This window comes from Schistosoma haematobium, chromosome 4, assembly GCF_000699445.3.
Source record: "Schistosoma haematobium chromosome 4, whole genome shotgun sequence".
NCBI classification, from domain to species: Eukaryota; Metazoa; Platyhelminthes; class Trematoda; order Strigeidida; family Schistosomatidae; genus Schistosoma; species Schistosoma haematobium.
Window position 1 is genome coordinate 27,796,531 of NC_067199.1, and position 27,146 is coordinate 27,823,676.

The 27,146-nt window shown below is 36.3% G+C and overlaps 1 protein-coding gene across 3 annotated transcripts; it reads right to left on the reverse strand.

Annotated features, from left to right (window-relative positions):
* Positions 1-262: 262 nt before the first annotated feature.
* On the reverse strand, positions 263-20,154 carry PWP2_1 (U3 snoRNP protein). Of its 3 annotated transcripts, XM_051216121.1 has the most exons (14): positions 20,084-20,154; positions 19,937-20,049; positions 19,803-19,897; positions 19,662-19,761; positions 19,486-19,629; positions 19,204-19,455; positions 15,896-16,048; positions 15,289-15,648; positions 11,145-11,488; positions 7,959-8,142; positions 7,326-7,645; positions 6,911-7,186; positions 4,681-5,035; positions 263-1,272 (listed from the first exon to the last, which is right to left on the reverse strand). In XM_051216121.1, exons 1-14 carry the CDS (start codon positions 20,099-20,101, stop codon positions 1,158-1,160), a joined length of 2,829 nt encoding a protein of 942 aa, XP_051066675.1. In that variant the 5' UTR covers positions 20,102-20,154; the 3' UTR covers positions 263-1,157. The 3 variants fall into 3 exon arrangements, with proteins under 3 accessions (XP_051066675.1, XP_051066676.1, XP_051066677.1); XM_051216123.1 differs by having other exon boundaries at positions 971-1,272; positions 19,204-19,629; positions 19,937-20,154; XM_051216122.1 differs by lacking the exons at positions 263-1,272; positions 4,681-5,035; positions 6,911-7,186; ... (7 more) ...; positions 19,937-20,049; positions 20,084-20,154 and adding an exon at positions 16,883-18,622 and having other exon boundaries at positions 14,255-15,648.
* Between the last annotated feature and the right edge of the window lie 6,992 nt (positions 20,155-27,146).

Here is a 27,146-nt window from a genome sequence, read left to right on the forward strand (position 1 = left end):
TTCATTTTCTTATCGAAGCCTTTGGAAATAACGACTGTAACTAAAATTAAGCACCTGCAGTCACCTAAATCAACTCCGCCTGAAGTCCTTCCGCGGGGGGAGAAATTAAGAAGCACTGGAAGTGGATAGGACACACATTGAGGAAAGCACCCAACTGCGTCACGAGACAAGCCCTCAGATGGAGTCCTCAAGGCCAAAGGAAAAGAGGAAGACCAAAGAACACATTACGCCGTGAAACGGAGATAGACATGAGAAAAATGAACAAGAATTGGATGGAACTAGAAAAGAAGGCGGAGGACAGAGTGAGTTGGAGAATGCTGGTCGGCGGCCCATGCTCCATTAGGAGTAACAGGCGTAAGTAAATAAGTAAATCACTTTAATCAGGGTAACTAACGTATCTATCGCAATTCTAAAATATATCGAAACATAAAACTAATTTAATTGTAAATGCGCCAAGTGTTACTTAGAAATTTCTCCAAAATCACGTTAAAGTAGCAAGTTACATACATTTTGTGGATTCAGTCAAGTTGCTGAATTGCTGTCATAATATAAAAATTTCCTTCAAAACTAGGATGCTAATCATCCTTCAATATTTACACATTCACCAAATGACTAGTTTGACTATTGGTTCAGAAAACTGTAACACAAGAAGTCCCAAGTTTATTGTCTTGGTATTACTATTACACAAAGACTGGCTACTTCTGACCTGTAATTATCCCATTGAATTAACAAACGGTAGTTTGCATACAGCTATTTTACGACACTTTGACCCAGCTATTCTGAATCTGCGTGATATTTAAGCCTGGGGCTTCCATTGTTCCTAGTGGAGAACGTAAAACAGGTAGTTTTGTTTAGGATTTTAGAAAGTCTTATTATCATTGTACGATATGATTCAGATATCTACACGTTTTTTAGGGATTATGTATAGAGTAATGTTTTTGATTAGTTCCGACTATTGATAACAACCATGAACACTTCTGAAAGAACTTGTATTTACAAACATTTTGATTATGAGTATGTTTTGAAGATACAATTCACGATAAATGGATAATCTACGAACAAAGATGTGATTATATTGTCAATAAATCGAGTTATATTAATTATAAATACACGCACTTTTCATAATGTAGGAGTGAATAAGTACAATATGAAACTAATTAGCTCGAACTATATTCCATGATATTTTCACTCTGTACATTATTATCATCCTTTTCGTGATACAATTTGAATAAACTTTCGTAATAATTCCACAAATTGTCCACATTTTCGCAACTGGAAAAAAATGTGAAAATTAGCAGATTTATGAGTGTAAGAATTGAAATAATAACAAACTTTAAAAAAATTTTATTAATCCGAATTATGTTTTGAGCATGGAAACATGAACATTTTAAGAGTTTGATTATTCTCACAACATACAGGCTTTATCGCGCTTGTAAGAACTTCAACAGTTATTACAAAATCGTGTTACATTAGGGCACTGGAAAATGTGAAGACTTTTGTGATAAAAACGGAGCGTGAAAAAAATGATAGTACCAAGAACAGAGATTGAGGAAATAACTAAGATTTTAAAATTTTTTTAAAATCTGTAAACCCTTACAGATGCAGCATTGCTAGGAGCGTTGATAAATCTTAACTAAAAACCATCTATCAGTATGTATGTCGACATGATAATGCACTTTATAAGGTTTTAACAGTAAGTACACGATCTCCTCCTATTAAGGTCCTCAATTGTGCGTGACTTCGTTTCAACAACTTGAGAGAAGAGAAGAGAAAATCGACATAGTGATAACCGGCACGTAAGTTGGCTAGATTTTTGAGCTAATTTTGTACTCATTCCGAACAAAATCAGAAGTATAACAATAGGCAGTAATTTTGAAGTAACTGTTAGAATGTTCACATCGATGGATATCACATTCATTATGAAGACTGTTGATAATGAAGAGTATAACAATGACTTTATTGCAGAAAACAAAAATAGCCGGTTAGTCATACTTATCTACCCGATTCTCAGACTGGAAAATCATTTTAATCTTGTGTTGCGTGTTTTGTTGGATTTTAGTGGCTACAGTTTCATTCGCAGCTCCACCTTATTAGGTAGATGATTCGTTATCACACCTAATGGTTGCAGTTTTAGGTATGACATATTTCTTTTTTAAAGTATTCAATACAGCACCTTAAGTGTTGTGCATTAGTACCTAGTTAGTAAGCTTACCTAAACAAGTTTTAGGATAAAACACTACACCAATGGAAAACGGTCGAAGTCGCTATAACTCATTATAGTTCATCCACAAAGATCTACATTGTCATGATTTGTTCCCAGAACTTGAATCATCTATTCAACCTTTGTTATACAACACTGGTAAAGAATTGATTAATATGAATAAGAAACAGTATGATGTTATTAAAAATTATTAGTTACTTCTATAGACTTTCATCTTTAAAAAAAACTTATCTCTGTATCTCAAGTCACAAGCACAATAGATCAACGGGCGAGGAAAACACTAACTTGATACTATGGTAACAAAAAACTGACAACAAACACTATATTTTTCCTCTTTCAACAAATGCAACATAATTTACAGCGTAAACACTTCACCACACAAAAGAATTTAAAAAGACGAAAGAAAAGAGGTAGGAATAACAGAAACAATGTTGACTTACGTCAATCTATTCACACAACAATGATAACAATAGCAGCAAAATCATTAGAAAATGTAAGACAGAAATGATAGATAATCGTTAGTTAATTTTATTTATTTATCTGATTAACAACAGAATTGACTCCAGTAGCTTTTTTAATCAAAATAATCTGTCATTCTTTATCAAATTAATTAGAGAAACAAGAGAAAAAACCACAAAGAAGTGAAGACTAGAAAATAGAGGAAAAGTAAAGGGTGGAAAAACTGAATTGATTGTAACTAAATTAGCTTCGAAAACAACCCGTTGGATATAAGAAATAAAAGAAGGGGTACACATATACAAAATATCATTTAGATAGAGAAATCTAGTAAACGAATAATCATTTTTATTAGAAAATAAAAAACACTTCTTTAAGGTTATAACTTACTCTAATAACATTCATGATTGAGAAGTGTAATCAAGAATATAATCAACTGATAAACTGATGAAATAATCGTAACTTTATTTTTAGTGAAGTTTATGAATGACATAAAAGTTTATTAACATCTACCGTCTTATGAATACACAACACATTTCAGTTATGCAGCATTAACAATGGCCAAATAAAGTTCAAAATGAGTAAATTATTCTATCTCTTACGAAGAAGTATAATTAAGATAGTGAAATTAATAGCATTATCATTAAAGTTATACTGTTAATTGTGTTATGTCCCGATAAGCATAATGAATGGTAACGTTTGGGATCCATTTATGGACCAATACTATGAGTATATTTTTATCAAATAATTGTTAAATAACTAAACTATTCATATTCATGTCCCTCTTATTATGAGCTTTATTTTGACCTGTGAACTATTATTATACGATTTACCATTTTTGAATTATGCCCTATCTGATAATTACTACCTCCTACACTCACAGCCACTTTGGCTAAAACTTGTACGAATGTTCTTTCCTATTTTATGTTACGATGTGGTCTGTCTGGTTGGTATATAAACCCAGTATGCTTGAAATAAATTATTCATATCGCAGAGGCTGAGATTGGTGTTCTGGACTTAACTGGATGGGTTAGGCAGGAAGTAGGACCAATAAGGACTCTAGACTGCTCTCATGGGTTTTACGCGTCACTGGTCCGATCGATAACTCACTGCTCTCTAATTGGCGGTATCATTACGTTATACATTAACAGGGCACACATGCCATAAGTTATAACAAATCATTGCCCTCAACACTTAATCAGTTGATGTGAAGTTTTAAAAAAACAATGAGTGAAGAAAATGATATAGAGATTTAACAAATTAGTTAGGAAAAAAATCTAAATCAAACTAAGTAAAAAGGAAATTAAAACAACGAATTCATACTGAAATAACCAAAGACCAAATTAAAAGAATTAAAATGAGAGTATTATATATATATATATATATATATATATATATATATATATATATATATATATATATATATATATGAAATGTCGAACGACTGGGAACCACATAAAAATGTTAATGTATTCATAGGCTTTATCTTAATGGTAAGGATTAATAGTAAACCAGTGATGGAATAGTTCTAGTAGAACCCTTTTACACTTGTGGAATATAGTTGACCATCTTGGGTCCTTGCTACTGGAAACCATGAATCGAACGACGCAAGTAATAACACGAATACGATACACCCCAAAATAGATCAAAATAATATATAAATATACACACAATTAAGTATATAATACCAGTAGATATAGCTAATTGATCATGTGTAGCTCGCACTCCAACTATGTTGCTGTTGAAACTCAACCACTTAACCTCGTTTAAGCAACAAAACAGAACTTCCAAGAAACACACAACACATGACTGACGGTTAACTGTGTGAAAATGTTCGTGAGTATTCACTTGTAAAAATATTTAATTCACCAGCCTAGGTTTAAATGAAGCGATAAATAAAACACACCAACTTAATTGTAAGAAGATTAACAAAATGTTAAAAGAATGATAATAATATTTAGAGAATGGAAAGACTATCTGGATCAATCGATAAAATAACTCACTGTTTGATTATATTAGACTTCACATGATTCAGACTAGCCTGTAAGCGAACTAAGTTTGCTTGGCAAGTTGCCCATTCACCTTGTAAAGTTAAAAAACCTGGATTACAAAGTTCCTTTTTGTTGTCTATTGATTCGTTATTCGGAAGATTTCTTGACTCCTTAGAATTCGTACATTCAGATAAAGCTGAATTAGCAGCTATTCTTCGCAAGTTCAACGCATGAGAACGGAGTATAGAATGTGTCCAGCGAACATATAACTCAACATGACGTGATCGGCCACTCAACTGACGAGCAAGAAAAGAGATGAGATAATGTGCAATTTGATTGATAGGGAGTTGACGGGCTAAAAAGTCAACTAAAACATAACGAAAATTCAAAGTGTAGACAGCCTTGAAGAAAGAATTCATGAAAAATATATCAGCAGTGTGAAAATTAAACCTATGAAATAATAGATTGTTTAAGAGACACCAGATTTCCCTTCAGTAATTGATCACTACCAAATATCAAGTTTCAACTACAAAGACTTAATCTATATTTACTCATTGCAAAGACTTTTTCACAAATCCGATGACTGTATGTGCAACCTATTTCCACAATCAAAAATTGTCCAATAGGCTGAAGGACATTACCAAGAAAACACTTTCCAGCAGTTCATCATCAGAAGGTATTCCATGTATAAAGTAGCTAAATATCTTAAATAACCAACTCGAATAGAATAGAACGGTTTATTTCCTACAAGTCGTCAAAAGAAAGAAATCTGACCACCTCTCCGCTTTTTCCAACCAGTCCCGGCGACGGCAAATAATGCACGACGTGGAATTCTCAGGGACGACATTCGTAGTACATGTCCAAGCCACTGGAGTCGATGTTTCAAGATGGCGACCCCAATTGCATTATCGTCACTGCGCCCGAACACACGATGCCGAACCTCTGCATTACTAACATGGTGTTGCCACTTGATGTCAACAATCCTTCGGAAACAACGATGATCAAACACAGAGAGTCGTCTAACATCCTCAACTCGGAGAGGCCAGGTTTCACAAGCATAGAGCAAAACTGCTCTCACCGACGCGTTGTAGATCCGACCTTTTACAGCCAGACTAACATCACGAAGGCGCCAAAGGTGGCCCAGATTGGCATAAGCCGCTCTGGCTTTCACTATACGTGCATTGATCTCATCACTCACACCCCCACCAGCACTTATGCAGCTACCCAGATACACGAACTTCTCGACTACTTCTATCTGCTCACCACCTAGGGTGAGTACAGGATTAGAATCCTGCCAGTCTTGTAGAAGTTCTTTGCACTTCGAAGGTGCAAAGCACATACCGTACCTATGGACATTGATTGCCAACTGATTAAGTGCGGATTGCATGGCTTGGGCATGATCATACAGTAAGACGAATATGAACAGCTGTTAGGTCCTTTTTCGTTTGCAAGAACTCTGAAAATAATCTCATTATTTATGAAAACGTGCAGTAGTTAACATCATCAACTGAGGCTGTTTATATCACTAACTGTTAACAAAGTCTAGCTTTATCACAGGAAACCGAAATATAAATTACATAAAACTTAACTGCTTTTATGGGACGAAAGAAATGTCACCCAAGGATGCTTACCCAATCATAAATAATGTCGAGGTCTAAATCAAATAAGATGAAATTTCCACAATAATATCTCACCTCCCGTTATTCAAGGGCATATACTGCCCACTTACGTACTGATGAATGGAATTATTCAGTTACTTAGACTTAAAAATAGCATAAATACTATTAAATAATAATACTCAAAAGTGATAACGACAGCCCTTTGACTATGCTGATTGTCTTAACTGTTTACATCTTACTCGAATTTACTACAACTAAGATCGTTTTCAGTATAAACTGTACGAAATAGAAAAAATGAGTACAAGACAATGCGACAGCTATCTATTCTCATATGAGTTACAGTTGCAATAGAAAAACTGAACATAAAGTCATTGAAGGATAGAGAACTGAATCACTGACCATGATGACATTTAGAAATACGGTTAGTCTAACCACAATTAAATACCAGCAAATCTTTTTAATATTATGTACCATGAGATTATTAGGAATAAATCTGAAAATTTAAAAACTTATGACCGATTTGATCAAGTAAATTCAATAGCTAGATCATGCAAGTAATGAAGAGATTTAATGCTGACAGGTAAAAATATATATATATGTAAAATGATCTAAGTAATGTTTACTTTGGTCAACGGGAATTGATTCAATGACTTCCTCAACAAGTTCATGCGATTGCAACCGAATAGCCATGTCCAACGCCTCTGCATGTCTACCTTGAACGAGTGTACTACGAGCGTTTGATGGAGTGGTTTGTTCATCAATACCTAATGTATCAAACAACCAACCACTATCACTACAGCTTGAAGCACCAAAAATACTACTTATGCCATATCCTGTTCCAGCAGATGGTAAGGAATATACAAGAATACCTTCTGTAGTGGCAGTTGCGAATGAATCACCTGTGGATATAAAGCGTAGAACGATATAAGTTAAGGATTAGACTGATTATAGATGTGATATATATTTTATAAAACATATAACTATTGATAAATAATCAAAAAGTTGAAAATTGGGACCAACAAAAATCTGTCAATGTACCTGTAGGTGAAAATTCAACTGCAGAAACTCTCACTTCAGGTCTCCACTGGCGACGACTACGATCTTCACCCTTAATGCTTGATGGGATTCGCAAACTAGGACGTTGTGCTTCTTTGGCGTTCATTGTTTCCATACTGAAACGATGTAAATAGTTACGTCGATCATGTATCTCTTGAACTCCAGCTAGTGAAAGATTACATGTGACTTCAAATCGTTTAATTAATAATTTATCAGGAACAGAATAGAGACATATGTATTTTGAATCTCCACCTGCTATTAAATGTTCACCGTCGACAGAATAAGCTATAGTTTGGAATTTCCTATGGACAAGAATATGTAATAAAAATATTTAAGTGTGTATAGTCAAACAGACAAACTAAAGCATTAGTTATGGCTAATTAAGTATATTTTTGAAGATAATTTACGTCACAGATTGATGTTAACTATAAATTTAATCGAAAATAATGAGTTCCTATTTATTTGAAGAATCATTATTTGATGATTTTTATTTTTTTGTTAGCTTTGTGATACTGATATATAATTTTATGATAGATATTTTCAGAGCTTCTGACGATGCTCGGGTTTTAAAAAAGCATTTATAAAACTATGTTTGATACACTATAATAAACATACTTAGATTCGGCTGCTCTACGTGGAGTAACTAAGTCTTCCTCACCAGTCTGTGCTACCCCAAGATCCCGATGACCATCTATGGTTCCCATTTCAACCCCTTCATTAGGGTCATAGAAAACTATATTTCCATTTAAAAGGGAAATAGCCAGCTGCTTACCATCAGCTCGATATACAACGTATAAAGCTACAATTCAATACAAAAAAAAACAATAAGGACTTTCTAAATATAATATGATGATCAATCTTGAAATAATTATTGCTACTGAAGAAAATCAAACTGCAAAACGAAACTAAATACAACTAAATAGTTGACTATAAATAGTAGGGTGTACAGACAAAATACTACCTGTGGCATTAGAATATTCACTGGGAAATACGATTCTTACAATTCATAAATCAGTTACGTTAAGTTCTATATTGAAATGATTTACATTGCAGATATATTCTACGCTTTCATCCCTGAGAACCACTAACCAATAAAGTGAATAAATCACTTCGCTTTTAGATTTCCATAGTCGTATCTAAATTAAGTATGAATTTGTAAGTGAAAATACGTTACACGAAACATTGAAAAAGTAACATTATTCCGCATCTTGATAGACAACGGCACCAAATGTGTAGTGATAGAAGACTCGGTGGGAAAAACTAATTTACTGTTTAATGCAAAATTACACAATCTCCTTGTAAAACATGAAAATCACACATTAAATAAATTATTTGCACATCTCCCTTTATTTTTCCTTTAAATACTTCATGACTCTTCCAATTCTGTTGTTATTCGAATTGCTCTCTGTTTCCCCATTCTCTTTAATTCAATCTTGTGCATGTGTGTATTCCATTTTCGATTGCTGCTACATGCTAATTATGTCTACCAGCATAATTAGCATACACCACAATTGTATTGTATTACATGTAGCATATGGTGCATCATATATTTTGTACAGCTGATAAATACATTCGTTTTACTGGAGGTTGGTTGCTCAGTGCATGGGGCTTTTGACAGTTGGTGTTCGAATTTATCGTTTTTCCAGTGGCATGGGAGTATAATTATGCGGCAAAGCATGACACTGGTTCATGGACTTTAGGTATGTACTAACCTTATTCGCCTTTATTTAGAATGATATTTATGCAACTATAACCTAGTTAGAACTTCCGAACTTGAGTTCCCAATTTTTACAATGAAAAAGATGTGGAGCATATGTGAACAAGCTCCGGGATGATAATCAGAACTTTAGCGGATTCATGAAAGTTCACGATGATCAGCATCGACTTAGTTTTGCATATGGTGCTGGACTAAATACTCATGATAACAGTTTTGATTATCATCCAAAGTATACAAAATCTAGCACAATATAGCTATAAGTACTGCTGCATTTGCCATTAGTTGTATGGTACTAACAACCATTTATACCATTTATTCTAAAAATATTTGAACTGTGCACAATAACTTTCTGGCATTTACAAAGATAAAATAGTCTTGTCTGTGTAAAACTGAAATGCGAAATATGCGGCATAGTTAACAAACAAATGTATGTAATTTTTGTGAATTCACTTGATCTACTCAAAAGTAGTATATATTCCAGTGCCTAAAATAAAGCCTTCTGTAATTAGACAAATTAGACCCACTAAATTTTTTAAATCTCCTTTAGTGGTGAAGTTTTCTCAAAACCTAACTAAAGAATAAAGAAGGCAGTGATTATAAGCCCTAACTCTACATAAAGTTCACAAAGAATGACTGACAGGAGTTTAAACACATGATATGATGGGCTTCTTCTGGGCACCGACTAAAAGGTTGTTGAGTAGAGTAATAACCTATTTACTTAATATATACCTTTATCTAGGTGTATGAATTCTTGTAATGACAAACCAATTAGACCTCTGCAAACATATGCTTTAGTTTTCATCACAATGAAATGTGTTGATAGTGGGATTGTTATGAGGAAATAATGCAGTCTAACCATTTTACTTTCATCATACTCAACGCAATCTCTCATAAAAAAGATATTTTCCGACTTTGACTGATCTTTAAACGTTTCATCTAACAGATTTGACTGGATCATAGTTTAAAATTTCTCTTCAAGATTACCCATTACAACCATTAGCTTTCCTTCAATAGTGAAAAACGAATATCTACAACAGAATATTTTTGTGAATCCAGTTACAAAGAAAAGTTGAAAGAAAAGGATCTATTTTGTCAACCGTTTGTCATTACAGCTAATTAGTAATGGACAAACAAGAAACTATAGCATTTTGATGGTAGGATGTTCTCTACAAACAATATTGAAGATAATACCGACGTTGACAGATTATCGTGGAAATCACATCAAAACAACGAGAAGTAAGGTGGAAATAAACACCTATGTTTATCGACCTAAGTGTTACATTATACACCAACTAATAAACGTGAGAACATGTAAAGGATCAAAAATACCGATACCGACAGTAACTGCAAAAAATGGGAACCAAAGGAAACAAATTTGAGACTTTTTAAAAATAATTTTCCACGTTTATATCACGGATTATAACAAAGTTTCTACTCCCCTACACAATTCACAACAAAAGTCGATAAGTGAATCGATTTGGAACAGTTTAACCGCTTCCCAATCGCATAGACATATTAACCAATTATACCTAGGATTATCCGAAGAAAATTACCATTAATTCCTTAGCGTTTCCATCAAACAAGCAATTTTTTGAACACAATGATATTCAAATACCGACAACCTAAACGTCTTCCAACTTTACAGATAAAATTACAGCCATGAAGAAAGACATGTCAATAACCTGTGAGATACGCATTTGTTAATAAAAAGATGAGTATTCAGCCTGCATTACAAATGGCATAATTTGTAAAAAGCATAAAATTCCTTTTGTATGTGGCGAGATCTTATTTATATATAATTCATGAGGTCTGGACGACCACATGAAGCAACATGAATACTAGAACGACTCGTATTCAACAATGTTTTGTAAAGTATATTCATCACCTAATGACAACTTATATCCACTTGGCCATAAGTCAAATAAACAACCACCAATTAAATGCAAATCGATAGTTGCTTCTTGACTTCATAATTTCGTGTGTGTAGAGGTAACTTTTCATAAATTCACATTATCGTCAAATTAGATGAGCTACATTAAGAACCTAAATATATTGTTCGAAAAGTTAAGAAGTAAGTAACTCACCATCACATGAAAAATTAACAACCTCTTTTGTAAGACCCATACTAGATAAATTATTTTCATCAGTCGAATTGCCTGTAACATCCCATAATCGAAGCGTACAATCCCAACTAACAGTAGCCAATTCGATATCAATACCAGAAATGGAAGGATTAAATGCTAGTGCACTAATGGGAGAAGTATGCCCTGTTAAGGTAGTCAACAGCTGACCCGTCTTAACTGACCATACATAAGCTTCAAAAGTATCCAGACCTCCAGCAGCAACAAGAGAGCCACGCGTATCAACAGCCAACGACGAGAACTGAACGCGACGAGTAGGCACAGTGAATGTACGGAAATTCCTGTAGCTTTAGACACAATAATGACAAAAAACAAATACACTCAGAGAATAACAAGCTCTGGTACAGAATAAAAAGCTTTTATTCCTTGAAATAACACACAAAGTTTGAATGAACTTTTATAGAGTATTTTCGTTCGTTTAGTTTCGAAATCTAAAGAAATCGCCAATTATAATTCAAATATCTGGCTAGATCCTTGAGATCCATAATAGATTATGAAACACTTCATAATCGACTGAATATTCATCAGTACTTGGCTATTAAATAGGAAATGTGACTGACTACTTACTAGATCACGAACTGTAACAACCGTATTAGCAGTAGAAAGATCAAATCTCTATTTAAATCAAAACAAACGCTGCGTGAACGGGGCTTGTATCACTTGTATTCTTATATCATTATGCTTAAAATCCGAAAAATGACATGTAAACTTCATGCATCTATTACTTGCAAAGACTGACGAAATACTGAATAAATATCAAAGTATTTTCTATAACTCTAGACTGGTATACCAAAATAATTATTATCAACTTCTTGTGGAAATTCTAAAACATTAATTTAAAAGGATAGGTAACATTCGGTTAGAAAAATATATTCATCGATAGTAAAATCTTAGAACCTTGTTTGTTACAATAAACGTTAAAATAAAACTAAAGTTTGTGCAACAAAAGAGATTGGGAGCAATTCTTCTTGATTAACCTAAATATTAATATCGAAACTAAACACAGTATGCGTAAACTTGCACAAACTAAACACTCCACTTCACGCCTTAGGAACAGCGTTGCCATTCTGAGTATAAGTATAAAAACTTATCTTCATTTTTGTATAACAATGAAATCATGATTAAAAGTTGTTCTTATTAACATTGAATACTTCTCTATATTACAATAACGGATATAATCAGCAGTAACTACCGGAAGCTCTTCCAGCTCATCCGAGCAACTGGCAGCAAGAAGTCTGGTGTGAGTGAAACAATCTGCGAGGATGATGGGATGCCAATCACTAACATCCATCGACGTCTTGGACGATGGGCAGAATTTTTCGAAGGGCAGTTCAACTGGCCTGCTGCTCCGGCAACATCGATCAGACTGTCCTGCCCTCCATGGCCGGTGACGACTGATCCACCAAACGAGGAGGAAGTCCGCAAGGAACTCCAACTCTTGAAGCGTTACAAATCACCTGGCCCAGATGACTTACCTCCGGCTCTTTTTAAAGATGGTGGTGACTTTTTGACTAAGGAATTGACGACGTTGTTTACAAAGGTTTGGGAGCTAGAGAGTGTTCCAACATCATGGAATGAGTCGATAGTTGTTCCTATCTTTAAAAAGGGTTCACATCTTTTCTGTAACAACTATCGGGGGATAAGTCTACTTCCGATTGCGTCCAAGCTATTGGCTTCCGTCATACTTCGTAGGTTGTTCAAAACTCGAGAAAGATTGACTCGCAAGGAGCAGGCTGGTTTTTGTTCTGGTCGAGGATGCATTGATCATATCTTCACCCTCCGCCAAATGTTAGAACACCGCCATACTTATCAAAGGCCAACAATCGTAGTGTTTCTTGACATCAAGGCTGCCTTCGATTCGTTGGACAGGACTGTTCTCTGGGATTGTCTATTGAAGAAGGGTGTGCCTGAGAAGTTTAATAACATCCTAAAAGCCCTATATACAAACACCTCAGGCAGAGTGAGGGCATACAACCACCTCTTTCCATTGTTCCATTCGAGCAGTGGAGTTAGGCAGGGTTGCCCAATCTCACCACTCCTCTTCAACTTTGCCATCGATGACATTCTGGAAACAGCTCTGATGGATGTAAGTAATGGCGGTGTGGATCTGTTGCCTGGAGAAAGACTTCTCGACCTTGAGTACGCGGACGATATTGTCTTACTGTGCGATAATGCCTAAGCCATGAAATCCGCACTTAATCAGTTGGCAATCAATGTCCATAGGTACGGTATGTGCTTTGCACCTTCGAAGTGCAAAGAACTTCTACAAGTCTGGCAGGATTCTAATCCCGTACTCACTCTAGGTGGTGAGCAGATAGAAGTAGTCGAGAAGTTCGTGTATCTGGGTAGCTGCATAGGTGCTGGTGGGGATGTGAGTGATGAGATCAATGCACGTATAGTGAAAGCCAGAGCGGCTTATGCCAATCTGGGCCACCTTTGGCGCCTTCGTGATGTTAGTCTGGCTGTAAAAGGTCGGATCTACAACGCGTCGGTGAGAGCAGTTTTGCTCTATGCTTGTGAAACCTGGCCTCTCCGAGTTGAGGATGTTAGACGACTCTCTGTGTTTGATCATCGTTGTTTCCGAAGGATTGTTGACATCAAGTGGCAACACCATGTTAGTAATGCAGAGGTTCGGCATCGTGTGTTCGGGCGCAGTGACGATAATGCAATTGGGGTCGCCATCTTGAAACATCGACTCCAGTGGCTTGGACATGTACTACGAATGTCGTCCCTGAGAATTCCACGTCGTGCATTATTTGCCGTCGCCGGGACTGGTTGGAAAAAGCGGAGAGGTGGTCAGTGTATGACATGGTGTCGTGGCATGAAAGAAAGCTACAAAGGACTAGCTTGTGTTGGTCCTTCTCGACTCCCTAACTGTGGTCCGAGAGATGGTGCAACACAGTGGCTAGAGACGTTATCAGATATGGCTCAGAATAGAAGCTAGTGGCGATCGTGCCGTAACCTTCTTTTACTTCATAAAAAGTGGCCGCAACTTCTTTAACTGAAAGATTTCTTCTGATTGTACCTTTCCGTTCCCTCGTTACTACCACACTACCTTACACCAATCTCTTCGTTATTGTTCTCTTTTTCTTTTGCGCTCCTTAGGTTTTGTTTCCTATTTCTCTTCGCATTCTCATTGTTTTGTGTGGCGCATATATATTGGCACTCTCTTGTACCAATATTCATGTGTCCAAATAAATAAATAAATAATAATCAGCAGACAAATAGCCTCACAAATGTCTTACATTTCTCTGAGAAGTTTTTAGTTAATTGGACTGTAAAACTTTATTCTGACACACTTGGTCTAATGGTTTACTGCAACTTAAGAAGGGATATGCCTGACTTGGGATTTTTCGAGAAGTACATAAATTGACTGACTCAAATCATCATCAAAAATTAATATTACACAGAAGCTAATAATAAATAACATACACTTGATAACAATGCAACACATATGCTGAAGGATAACTAATGATGATCTCTACATCTACACTAACAGTAAAAATAAATTCCGTATCTCAGAATTTCTAGGCGATGCTTTACATACACTTACTTAGCGACTAGATGACCAATGAGTTAATCTCAGTAAGGGCGAAAACTGTAATCAAACTGGTTAGATTGGATTTTGGTTGGTATTAATTTATATTTTTATCAAACTGAAAGTACCTGGAAAACAATTTTCATAGTTATATTGAATGTAATCGTAATGTAAGCTCGAAAAACCTTAGCCTTCCATTTTAGGTAATAATTCGCAGTCTGGAAACCGTTATCATATGACGATGTACAGAAACGAGTACTTCAGTGGTCAAAGTGATAATCTCTTAAAATCTATGTATCACTTATAACAACTGTAGACCGTTATAAGTTCAGTTAGATGCAGAAAAATATGGCTTACAATTATTTTGTGTTTCGACTAGTGTCGGACACTAATATGAATTCTTTAGTTACCTAGTAACGATGCAAATCAAATTACCTAGTAAATAAACAAACTACTTTGCTTACAAGTATATTTCGGAAAGCAAAGAACAAATGTTAATCAACTATTTCCCTCAACCCTATATGTATTAGAAGACGACTAAAAACATACCGAATCAAATCATGAGCGCGAACGGTCCCATCCAAACTGGCTGACAAAACGACTTTGGAATTTTGAGCTGGGAATGCAACTCCAGTAACACCAGCTGTGTGCTCAGTAAAGGTTACAACACACCTGCCACCAGATATACGCCAAACTTTCACTTTGTTATCATAACCCCCAGTTACCAAATGTAAACCATCAGGAGAGTACGCCAAACTAGTCATTTCCTTAGAATGGGAATCAGCGCGTAGGTAGCAGGATTGCGATCTCCATTCCCAAACAGCAATTTGTCCGAATAGCTCTGAACCTGCACCAATCCAATCACCATTACGGTTAATCGTTAGACTGCTTATACTGTTAGTGAACAGACTGCGAATGAAAAAGAAATGAATTTCTATCACCAATATAATACATTGTACATTGAATTCAAATAAATTCTTCAAAAATAGAAAGTGTACACATAATTTGTATCCTATTCTTATTATTATGATTTTATTTCTTTTTGAACACTTATTTAAGCCGTGAAATAGAATGAATTCACTTTATTCTGTAAACCTGTGTTCTTACTGTTTAAAAAATAAAATATATAATAGATTAAAAAAATGTAACATCTTACTTTACTTCACTGATTATTATGAAGTCTGGAAATGTATGTAGTAAAAGTAACCCTGATTCAAACCCAGTTGCAAGCATTTTTAAATCTTTATGAAATGCCACTGCACTAACGGGATCGTTGATTTGCACTTCGTTAGAGTTTGTATAACGGTATCTGAAAACAGATAGGAAAATTGAATAAATTCAAGATGAACGGTGTTACGCGTAACTAAAATGATTTTGAATTAGTTTCAGTAACCTTATTCAAGGATTTATTAAGCGCCTGGATACCCTTAAACACAAAATAACTTTTCTGATGATAATAATACCAATAAACAATCACTGAAAGTGATGCCTCTTAAAAAAGGAGCAAGAATAGAGCAATTTTAAGTTAACTTTCCACTTTGATTTAAACTCCTAACTATCAACCAGAGGTTCATGTATTTGAATGTCACTTTACTCACCAACATCAGATCAGCTAGATTATTTATTTATTTTAACACACAGATATTGGTACAAGGAGGCACCAGATACATATGCACCACACAAGTCTCATTCGATGTGTGAGGGCTGTGATACTGCCCGGGTGCCCAGACCGAAGCAGGTGGTTTTCTTAGGGGGCCACACCCCGAGCCTTCGACCTGAAGGTTTGATCCACAAGGCAGTGGAGCATCGTGAGGAGATGCAGTCCCATGGTAGCCGGTGACCAACGATTGGTTCATACGCCATTTGTTCCCTCAGAATACTGGAGCCCATGTGCACCATTGGTTTGGAATCCGGTTAAAGCGCCGGACATTCGCTTTTCGTCCTCTCATTTTTGTAAACAACACCCCCGCCACAAGAAGGAAGTGAGTAGGATTTCCCTGGCAGAGGCTATATACGCGTGGCCATGTGAGGGCATTTCGAGAGGGAGAGCGGACTCTCCCCACTTTCGGCCGTACCAGGGCATTTGGGGGCTAGATAGCTAGGTAGCATCATTAAAACTTATACAAAATGAATGATTCATTACCTTATGATTTTGACAACAAGAATGTGTGCAGATGGTGTTTTGTATATTTTATAACTATGTACATTTTCACATATTGGTCGAGTTTCATTCACTAAGCCGGGTAGTCTAATTGTGACGTTTTAGTTATTATCCTAGACGAAGTCTTCAGGATAAATTCCAGATAGAAGTGAGCTACTAGAATTCCATTACATATGAATAACAACTTGTGTCAATGATTAACTTGATCGCTCATTGTATACAATTTTCCTGTCATTGTGTATTTATTTTGGTCGTCTTCCCCTCTTATCTGAATATTTGACCTTGTTTATGATTTTTCTATCTGACAAATCAGATAGATCCCAATATATTTATTGGTTGCTGATTGAACCGAGTATTGGACTTTCAAAATTTCTACATTCTTTATATTTACTAAGTCCAATACTTTAATATTTCTCCAATCGAACGCTTACCCACGACTATCTAGGTGCATTGATACAAGCGGAGATACTTTGTGGGGTTTGACAGATGACTAGTGTTCATGCAGACGAGGATGAAGATGGCGACTACATTTTTCGATATAATGTTCCACTCAGTTTTAGAAGTTTAGCTTGCAGATGATGTTTGGATTTTTTACTTGTTATTTCATTTTCTGGTTTGTATGAAATTGATAGGGTGGTTTTGCCAGCTTATGCACTACACCCATCCCGGATTGTCTCAATAATCTTGTTGCGATTTCCGACATCTTCATTTACGATAAGATGATCCGTTTGTTGACTTTCACATTCGATTTAGTGATTATTAGTGAGTCGACTAAGCATCTTTTTGACGATTTACGTAGGCAACTGCTCATTTGCATAACCGTCACTGGGCATTTCATTTTATTTCTGTGTTGGTTGTGCTGTAGTGCATTTTCTTTCTTTTAATAACCTTCGTATTTGGTTCATCACTCGTACTGTCACCACCTCTACTATACTGACAAATTCGACTCTGAATTAAATGGGTATGGCAACTTGAACCGATATGCGTACGTACTAAGTTCTACGTTGTGACTGACTGAGTTCACACGCGGTTGAACTTATGAGCTGTTAGGTTGTTGCTACTGCAATTAGAATTTGATTTGTATGAGTTGGCTTTCGATAAACTTAGCCATCTAGTTTTTCTGCGTTATTTCGGGTGATCAACGCACCTGGAAATGGATATTTAGTTTTACTGTTGGAGCTCTTAAAATTTAAAAACGTATAATTGTACATGCTTCACTAGCCAATTCCTTAAAAACTTGTATCATTGATGTATGCTACATATGGGGGTCCCATATAGAAACTAATTACATACAGTAACATAGTCTTCCCTAGCCAACCTATGAGAACTATGTTTCCAAAGACTGAACAACAGCTTTTCGCCAAGAATGCAGGAACTTAGTGGGTACAGTGTTTAACTCTTAACAATTAGATAGCAGGTCCCAGCCCTTCTTGACATACTTGAGTTTCAGTAATCATCTAGTCACAGTGACTGGTACTTGAAGTGAGATTAAAAGCAAAGTATATGAGCTTATACTTAGCAAATTAGAGATGGGATAAAAGCCAGAAAGGAGGATTCTCCACTAGATTTTAGCCAGTATTCGCTTGTTTTTAGTTTAAATAAATGGGATCGCAAAAAGTCATGAAGAAGATAGATGTAAACCCGGTTGTATTCTACCTATACTTTCATTGACTGAAAACCGAGAGCATCTTAACATGCCAATGACACCACTAGCTTTGGCATCTTATAGAACAGTACGAATTGTTCCAGGAAGTTATAACACCATAAACGTTTTGATCAATGAAATACTTAAGTCTTATTCAATCACACACAGCGATGAACACTACTATTTTTAGTCCTCTCAATATCTCAGCGTTTTAGAACTATATACAGTAATATTTTATCGCAACTATTATGTAACTGCGATGCAGCTGAATTGCAAATAAAAATATAGCAAGATACTGCTAGACGAACTGGTGGTTGGTGCAAATTATTTGACCGTCTATTTGTTTGCAGCTGACGAGCATCCCAAATTTATTTCATGAATGATTTTGAGACTATATTTTAAAAAAGGTGAGTGCGTAAATGAGTCAGGTTCAGGACTAGTAACACTGATTACAGCAAATTACGAAGATAATTTGAACGAAAGTTATCGAATGTCCAGGTATTTTGTTGAATTTCCAATTTGTTTCTGACCATAAAAACTAGCTCAAGAGGAATCAAGTTTTTATTTCTACATCGTGCAAACACCATAAATTATTCGTATACAATTTAACCATATAAGGAATAAAAAGCATAAGCATATGACTTCATACTAGACTCACCTATTGCTGATCCTAAATAATGAGACAGGTTTTGAGTCATCAATGCTCTTCAGCTGATCAAGAGAAACGTTTGCCTCCCAGAAACATAATACGCCATCAGAGCTGACTGTTAATATATTTACAAAGTTATGAAGTATGAATGCCCCCATAATAGGGTTTTTGTGTCCAGCTAGTGTGTAGACGAATATTTTGGGTATATTGTACACCGAGAATAACCGGATAGTGGAATCGACTGATCCAGCAATGAAAAACCTGAACAGGTTATTATTTTTATGGGTTTACCTAGAATCACGAGACCAATCAATACAAGTAACGTTATCTGTAAAGCCGTAAAACACGCGATAGAGTTCCAAATGATTAAACTGGCGGTTTGGAGAGGGTGCGAAGAAAAGCATCACATTATTACCTTTTGCAACAGCCAAGAACCTAAAATAAGTAGGAATACAATGGTAACTTACTTTCCATCTGGGCTGAAGGAAACAGCCAAGACCACTCCCTTGAAAGGATACACAGATATCACAGCTCCTGTGGAGAGTGAGCATAAAGACGCATCACCAACTATTAATAACAGCCATTGGTCACATTCAATAACATATTACCCTCATTAATGGCGACTAGAAGAGGTATTGAAGGAGACAACGCCAAGTGGTGCACATCGTGGAACGAGGAAATATCAATAGATGCTACTTCATCTCTTAAAAAGACATCGATCAGGAATACTCAAAACAATTACTTCTTAAGATCAAAAACTGTTATCTGGTTGCCAACTGGGCTCAAAAGACCCAAGCCATTGTTCGTAAAAACAATGGATCCACACTTGTAGGCTGTTCCAAAAAGATTTTTGAACTTTCAATCAAGAAGATTCACAGACCACTATTACCTTAAAGTTCAGCCTCATAACACGTGCACTCGATGTAACGTACAATTTGAAATGTGAGTAGTATTCTATCATCAAACTTTGATGACTGAACTACTAATATAAGTCCTCTGTTTGACTTATTATGCTTTAATTACGCTAACTCCGTTTGGATAGTGGCGGTTGCCAGAAGCCGTATACGAATTAGGGGCCTGATGAATTGCATTGTACGTTAATAAAAGAATTACCTAACATCGTTGCGAACCCTTTAAGTATATGCTTTAATCTATCCGTAACGCAGAGTCGTTTACCAAAAGACTGGAAGAATGCCAAAGTAAGCCGTGTCTTCAAAACAGGTCTGAAACATGAACCTGAGAATACCGACCCGTTAGCCTAAATAATGTGGTTGTTAAAATCACAGAAAAGATTATTTGGAAGGAGCTGTTTAAGTACCTAGATGAGAACCAGATTCTTTCGAAGAAGCAACATGTTTTTAGAGTAGGTTGTTCTTGTCTCACCAACTTATTAGTCGCTCGTGAAAGCTGGTGCACTTTTAAGGACCAAAAGTTACCTGTAGACATAACCTAGATTGATTTCAGCAAAGCCTTTGACAAAGTTCTGCACAATCGGCTGTTATATAAGCTAAGAAATGTCGGAATTGGAGGCGATCTATTGATGTGGATCAAAGACTTCCTAGTTGGGAGCCAACAAAGAGCACTGGTGAACTGAAAGTTATCCAGCTGGGAAACTGTGCTTAGCGGAGAACCCCAGGGTACAGTTTTGGGGCCATTGTTATCCCTGTTGTATGTAACTGATCTTCCTTGTCTCCTATAATCATCGGTCTTGCTATTTGCTGACGATGTCAAGATATGAAGAGCGATACGAAGTAATAGCGATAGCTTAGAACTTCAAAATGACCCGGAGAAATTATCTGAATGGTCTCAAAACTGGCAGTTGCCGATTAATACTTCCAAGTGTATTGTGATACATAACGGTCATCAAGGTACTGATACATACACGATGGATAACTCCGAGCTACCTGTTGTGCAGACACACAATGGAATAGGACTCATAGTTAGCCAAGACTTAACGACTGCAAACTGCCGCGCAATAGCCACCAAAGGTTTTAGAACTTTATGGCTAATACATAGGGCTTTTAGTCATGTCGACGCTAAAACGCGTTTGACTTTGTATACAGTGTTCGTACGTCTTAAACTTGAGTACTGCATACAAGCAGCTAGCCCCTGCTTAAAAAAAGACAATGAACTTTTGGAAAAGTTTCAGAGAACAGCAACCAAGCTGATTCCCGGGGTAGAGAAGTTCCCTTATGACGCTCAACTGGCCAAGCTAAACCTATTACTGCTGTCATATCGAAGAACTGAAGGTGATTTGATTACGGTTTTCAAATTGCTTAGTGATAAATTTGCACCTGATATTGCCTCATTTTTCTTGTCTTCCAAAACAGGTCATTTACAAGGACACTCCAGAACAGTTCACAAGTCCAGAACAAATTACTTGTCATTTGACTATCGACTTTCCTGTCGAATCATCAACGAGTAGAATTCACTACCTCAGCACGTGGTTAAGGCTCCATTCGTCGACTCTTTCAAAAGAAAGTTGAATCAACTGAGAGGCCACTACCAGTACTAACACAGACCATCTAGACTACTGTCCTTTGCAAACTCAATCTGAATGAATCCATTCCAGGCAATACGTTACTCAAACAGGCAGAAATGTGAGAAGCGGATCGTAGAAGACGAACCTGTCAACTCAAAGTATTACTCATTACAGGCTTTGATATGGCTCAAATGGAAAATGAATATTGTGAAAAATGAACAGGTACTGGACAATATAATACAAGCGTGGACATATACAGACACATACGAGACGACTAAAACCTACTGTAGCGGTAAATAAATCCCCAAAATAAATAGCTCTGTAATTGTTCAACATTGGATGCTGACCGCATTACTTTGAATGGGCTCACCTAGCTGAAGGCGCTCGGTCATGTATCCGCACCAGATCACGAGTAGGAACGCCGTGTTCAACGTCCCCTGCAATCGCTAGTCAGTCTAGATCAGACGATCCTCGATATTTTGATAGTGTATCAAATATATCTTCGAACCTCCTCGCTCGTCTTTCGATTTCACTTGGTGGGTACGATTCATAGTAAGTGTTACTGGTTAAAGCGTTATCAAACTCCGAATATCTGTGGCATCTTCACTAAGATTACAATAAACAAGATAGTTATTAGAAAGTTGAAAAGGATTCGACATTAACACGTTTTGTGAGTTACTAAAGTCTGTCTGAAATCCAAGATAAACAATGTGTGCATTAGTATATGACATAAAATATATCAACTGAAGGTGCCAATATTACTTATCATAGTAGATAATTTCAGGGATTCACCGCTTGATGTGAGAAAGTTAACTCCAGACCTGAAGGATAACAAGAATAGGTTGACGAGTTGCAGTTTCTCTTCATAAGTCAGAGCAGCGTGGCTTTCCACGAACTTTTACCCAGGCCGTTGGGTTCACTCTAGTATAGTCGCTTCACGCTTGGAACAGGGACCCGGAGCTTCAAACATATCTCAGAAACCTGGCTCTGCAAGCGTCACAACACTTTATAAAGGCTCTCCTATCACGCACCAATAATATGAAGTTTGTGACTTCTGAAGAACGCATTTGGTGTGGGAAGAGAATGTACATTCCCTTAACTCTTATACCGGCTTCTGCCACTAGAACGAGTGCTACAACTATTGATAATCATGTTTCTTTGGTAAATATTGCATCAGTAGTGCCAAATTTCCAAAACTCTTGTACAGCCAACTGTATTGATGTTAATGGTACTGTCCTGACAAGCATCCTTTTTGCCACATAACACTGTAGAATTGTGATCTGCTTCAGCATTAGCACTACTATGATGATAGACCTAATCTCAAAATTGTATATATATCATGATGTGACGACCTAGTTTACAAGATCTTATGTGGAAGTCACATCATTCTCAACGCTGACTCGCTCCATTGTGACAATCAGCAGTATGAAGTCTAGCATTTCTGAAGAACACATTTGAGCTGAGAATCGATCAATATATTCAACACAAAAAACAATAAGATATTCAGAGTAACCACGTTCACATAACCAAGCCATGCTATTTCGATGAATTGTTCCTGAGTTCACCAATACCGACCTCCTCCAATTTTTTGGTGTCGGATTTGAAGTTTGATTATTTTGTTACCTAGGTCTTAAGTTTTGAGTACATACATCGATCATACTTCAAGAAGTGAAATGAGTAAAAGTGAGTCGTACCACATTCCTCACTCGGCGGTGAGCCGAAAAAAAATGAATCAGGCTTTTCACATGAACATAGATTTGGTGATAGTAAGTTACTGATAAAGAAACACTAACACTTCGACTTGGATTTGTAAAGGAACCAGTTCTGTCTATCATTGCTTCTGGACTAAGTACAATCAAAAGTTTAAGATAATTAGAAATCACATAATTCAGAAATCCGTTTTAATTATATTTTCAGCATCCGTTGGACTGATGAATTCGTCTGTTTTAATATGGTTTGTCTTAGTTGTCAAACGGTTGATTTGTTTTTCATTTGAGTTTTATCGTCAGTCTCCAATAGACCTTGGTTTTACGGTTGTTATTCCTTCTTTCTACGGAAAACAATCTTAATATGTTTGGAAAAACGCACCATGAAGTAAAAACTAGATCAAAACATATTAGTGCCAGTTTACTTCATTGAAACGCCCTTAAAAGTGACAACTGTTTTTTTATAAGGCTTAGATTAAAAATAACACCTCTGATGGATTAGCAACTTTCGTATGATTTATAACAAGAAATGAAAATATCCGTAACGAATTTCAAAAGTTACAAAAATATCTCATCGATACGCAGAAACTATCTGACCAGCTAGCGCTAACACCATCTGTTTTGAATAACTGTTACTTTGTTTTGAAACTATTACACACGATATTCAAAGGTCATCGTTACACACCGCCATTAAGGATGGCAAAATGTTGCATCAATATGATTTAACTTTTTACTGCCCGCCACTTTATCGGAGATTGTAATCTTACAATAAGCTGTCAAGGGAGTTGCGCTGAACCATTTATCTTGTTTGGTCGTACAAAAATCTCGTTTTATGGAGTCAGGATCATCATATTGTTAACTAGTCCGCGGTTGTTTCGTCGGAGGTTTTAAGCTCGTTGTCGGAATGTATAGTAACAGAGACTAACCAATGAAAGTACGTGTAGGATATAATTTGTCCTACAGATATTCTACTAGAGCTGTAAACGCGATATTGACAACCCAGAGTCTATGTGAAAGCTATAGTCCGAACAAAGACAATTTGGCTTTAAACTTTATGTTTTTCTAAACGTAGAAACAATTCAATTGGTACAAAAATTAAAGGAACTAAGTCATTAAGTGATAGGCACAAACATACAGACCAGTATTGCTTGTCTTACCGAAATGAATAAAAATTATGAGTCACACTAATACAAAAGGATAATAATGTCCTCCAACTGACGGGTCATATGCAACAGAGATAGTCTACAGACACATCAGACCAGATTTATGTGGTGGGCGCTTAAGCGACAAATCGATTGGTTAGCTATGTACATGACTAACAGTATGAAAACATTCATTTTTATCATTGTTGTCCACACAGTTGTAATTGATATCATAGCAGTACTTTTTTCAGTAAGTGAGCTTGTTTTAATTGTTGAATAAATGAATTCTTATGCCATCGTTCACCCACTAGTCACGGTATGGCAGTTGTGAATAGTCAAATAATGTTTTCTATTTTCTATAAGGACGTCGATAAGTATGATAGAAAACGCTGCATATTTTTGTCGCTATATTTCGAGGAAGAGACGTCAGAAAATCTAGACGCTTGTTATGATCCCAGCTGGTTTAACTCAAAAGATCAGGATACGCTTGACCTCAACCGCCGATTTTCGCTAAACAAATAAGGTGATTGAAACAACTTAGCATCCAAACACCAACAAATAGACAATTTATTGACGTGACAATTACGGCACCAGTGGTAATCGTTTTTGTCAATGCATTAAGCACTTACAAAGGTTGTTTTAGTATGGTGATGATGAACACCAAAGGATTTGCCTGAGCTTCTAGGGATGAAAGCTACAACACACAAAATCGAGTACCAACGACAAAGCACTTCCTGGATCCACCGAACCCATTAGCTCTTCACCCTATACCGCGATTTAAGCAGAAACTGTTCCACTCTCGGGCATTGAGCTCAAAAGATCGGTGTTATAGCTTGTCGTCTGAATGCTGATTGTCTTGTTTTGGTCGTCGCTGATTGTTATGTCGGAAACGCTTACCACTTATACTGGAAACGAGGGACCTCCGCAATTCCTACGACGCGAAAGTTAGAACACATAGAGTGGTATAAGTGAAGTTTTATTAATCCAAAAACACGACAACGACGACCTTAGTCGAAAAAACGCTCATTTATATATCGATTGTACACACACTTTGATTAATAATTATGATGTAATCACATGTATGAAAAATAGTTATTACAACTCATATATTGAGCATAATTCATGTCAACTGAATACATGAATAACGTATATTATACAGAATAAAACACCATACGAGAAAAGAAAAGAAATACTACATTGACATATCATTACATTGAATCAAAACGGAAGTAATGCTGAACAGGACTCATAATTAGTAAGCCCATCGAAAGTTGACTTTTTTTCCACCATATCATCTCCCCTTTTTTTGAAGACTCAAAGTTTGGATCCTCCCCCGCGAAATAATGCTGGGTCCTCATATTCCCAAGTTACATTTAGTGTGACCCTATTTAAAACATATTTCCTGCATTGAGTAGAAAGTCCACTAGAACTGATATGATAGTAAAAACCAGCGACACTTGATATGAGGTCATTAACGTTTGATTCTTCTAGAATATTTTCATCAGATCTTTTGGAAATCTCATAAGTAGATAATGGATCACTAGAATAATCAGCATCTATCAAAATTTCATTGGGTTCTTGATCATCACTTGATGCATTCGACGTATTTTCTCACTTTTGTTAGATATTTGATTAAGAACATGTGAGTCATTAAGATAACTCATATCTGGTAAAACAACTAGAGAACCTCGATAAGTACATTCATCGGGGACTTTTGTCGCGGAATGATGAGCTCCATTTGATGCAACTGTCTTCATTATGCTGCTCGATTCATTTTCTGTTTCTTCGTGGACGGGTAATGCAATAACTTCATAATCATTTATTAAGACATCTTCTTTCTGTGATCTGGATAAGTCAGTGTTTGTACATTGTGTTTCAGTGATAATGGGATTTGAACCCACAACAAGGCATGTCTTTGAAATGGACATTTTTGGACCACTGGGCGGATCACGAATGACTTCTACTGCTTCGTTTACATGACCGTTCATCAAGGATTCACGGAGGCTTTCAACGACATGTCCATACGTTCTGCAGTCATTTTCCAGCTCTGTATGCAGATGAGAAATTAATTCATCAACTGTCACATCTCCAAAAAATGGATGATTTAGAAGCCTTGTGCGTACACTGTTTAAAACATTCAACTGGATCTTTTTGAAACGCTGTTGTTGTCGCTCAAATAGTAACTGTAATTGATCGGAAGAGATAGCCATTTTCTGGATCAGCAAGGTAATGAAAGATACTGTATGACTCATTAACAATCGATGTTGTTCAATGACACCAGCAAGAACCCTGTAGATGATTGGTCGAAAGGAATACACTGAATTTTGTCCAATTACTGGCTGACTTTGATCCTTTAATTTGGAGAATGATCACCAATTTTTATATCTCTAGATACTTATATTCTGGATATGACGCGTAACACTTGAGCATTGGAACGTTAGAACCCTTCCAAGTCACAGTAAGAAGACAGAAGACTAGTGGAAGGAATGTTATTCCAGACGGCGTCAAATTATAGTACACACTGTCAGGTATTTATAGTTTTTAGCGAAAACGAAATCATCATTACAGCTATCCGGTCAACACACAGGGGGTGGAATCCACGCGGGGGAACCCCAATGGATT

Bases quoted from the DNA above. Each gene is read 5' to 3' on its own strand.
- PWP2_1 (XM_051216121.1), bottom strand. The intron at 19,898-19,936 runs GTAATTGTTTTG...TGTCTTTTTAAG, and splicing joins ACAGTTTTTGATCTTAAGAA to AGATGAAGTAGCATCTATTG. The intron at 15,649-15,895 runs GTAAGATGTTAC...TTTCATTCGCAG, and splicing joins ATAATAATCAGTGAAGTAAA to TCTGTTCACTAACAGTATAA.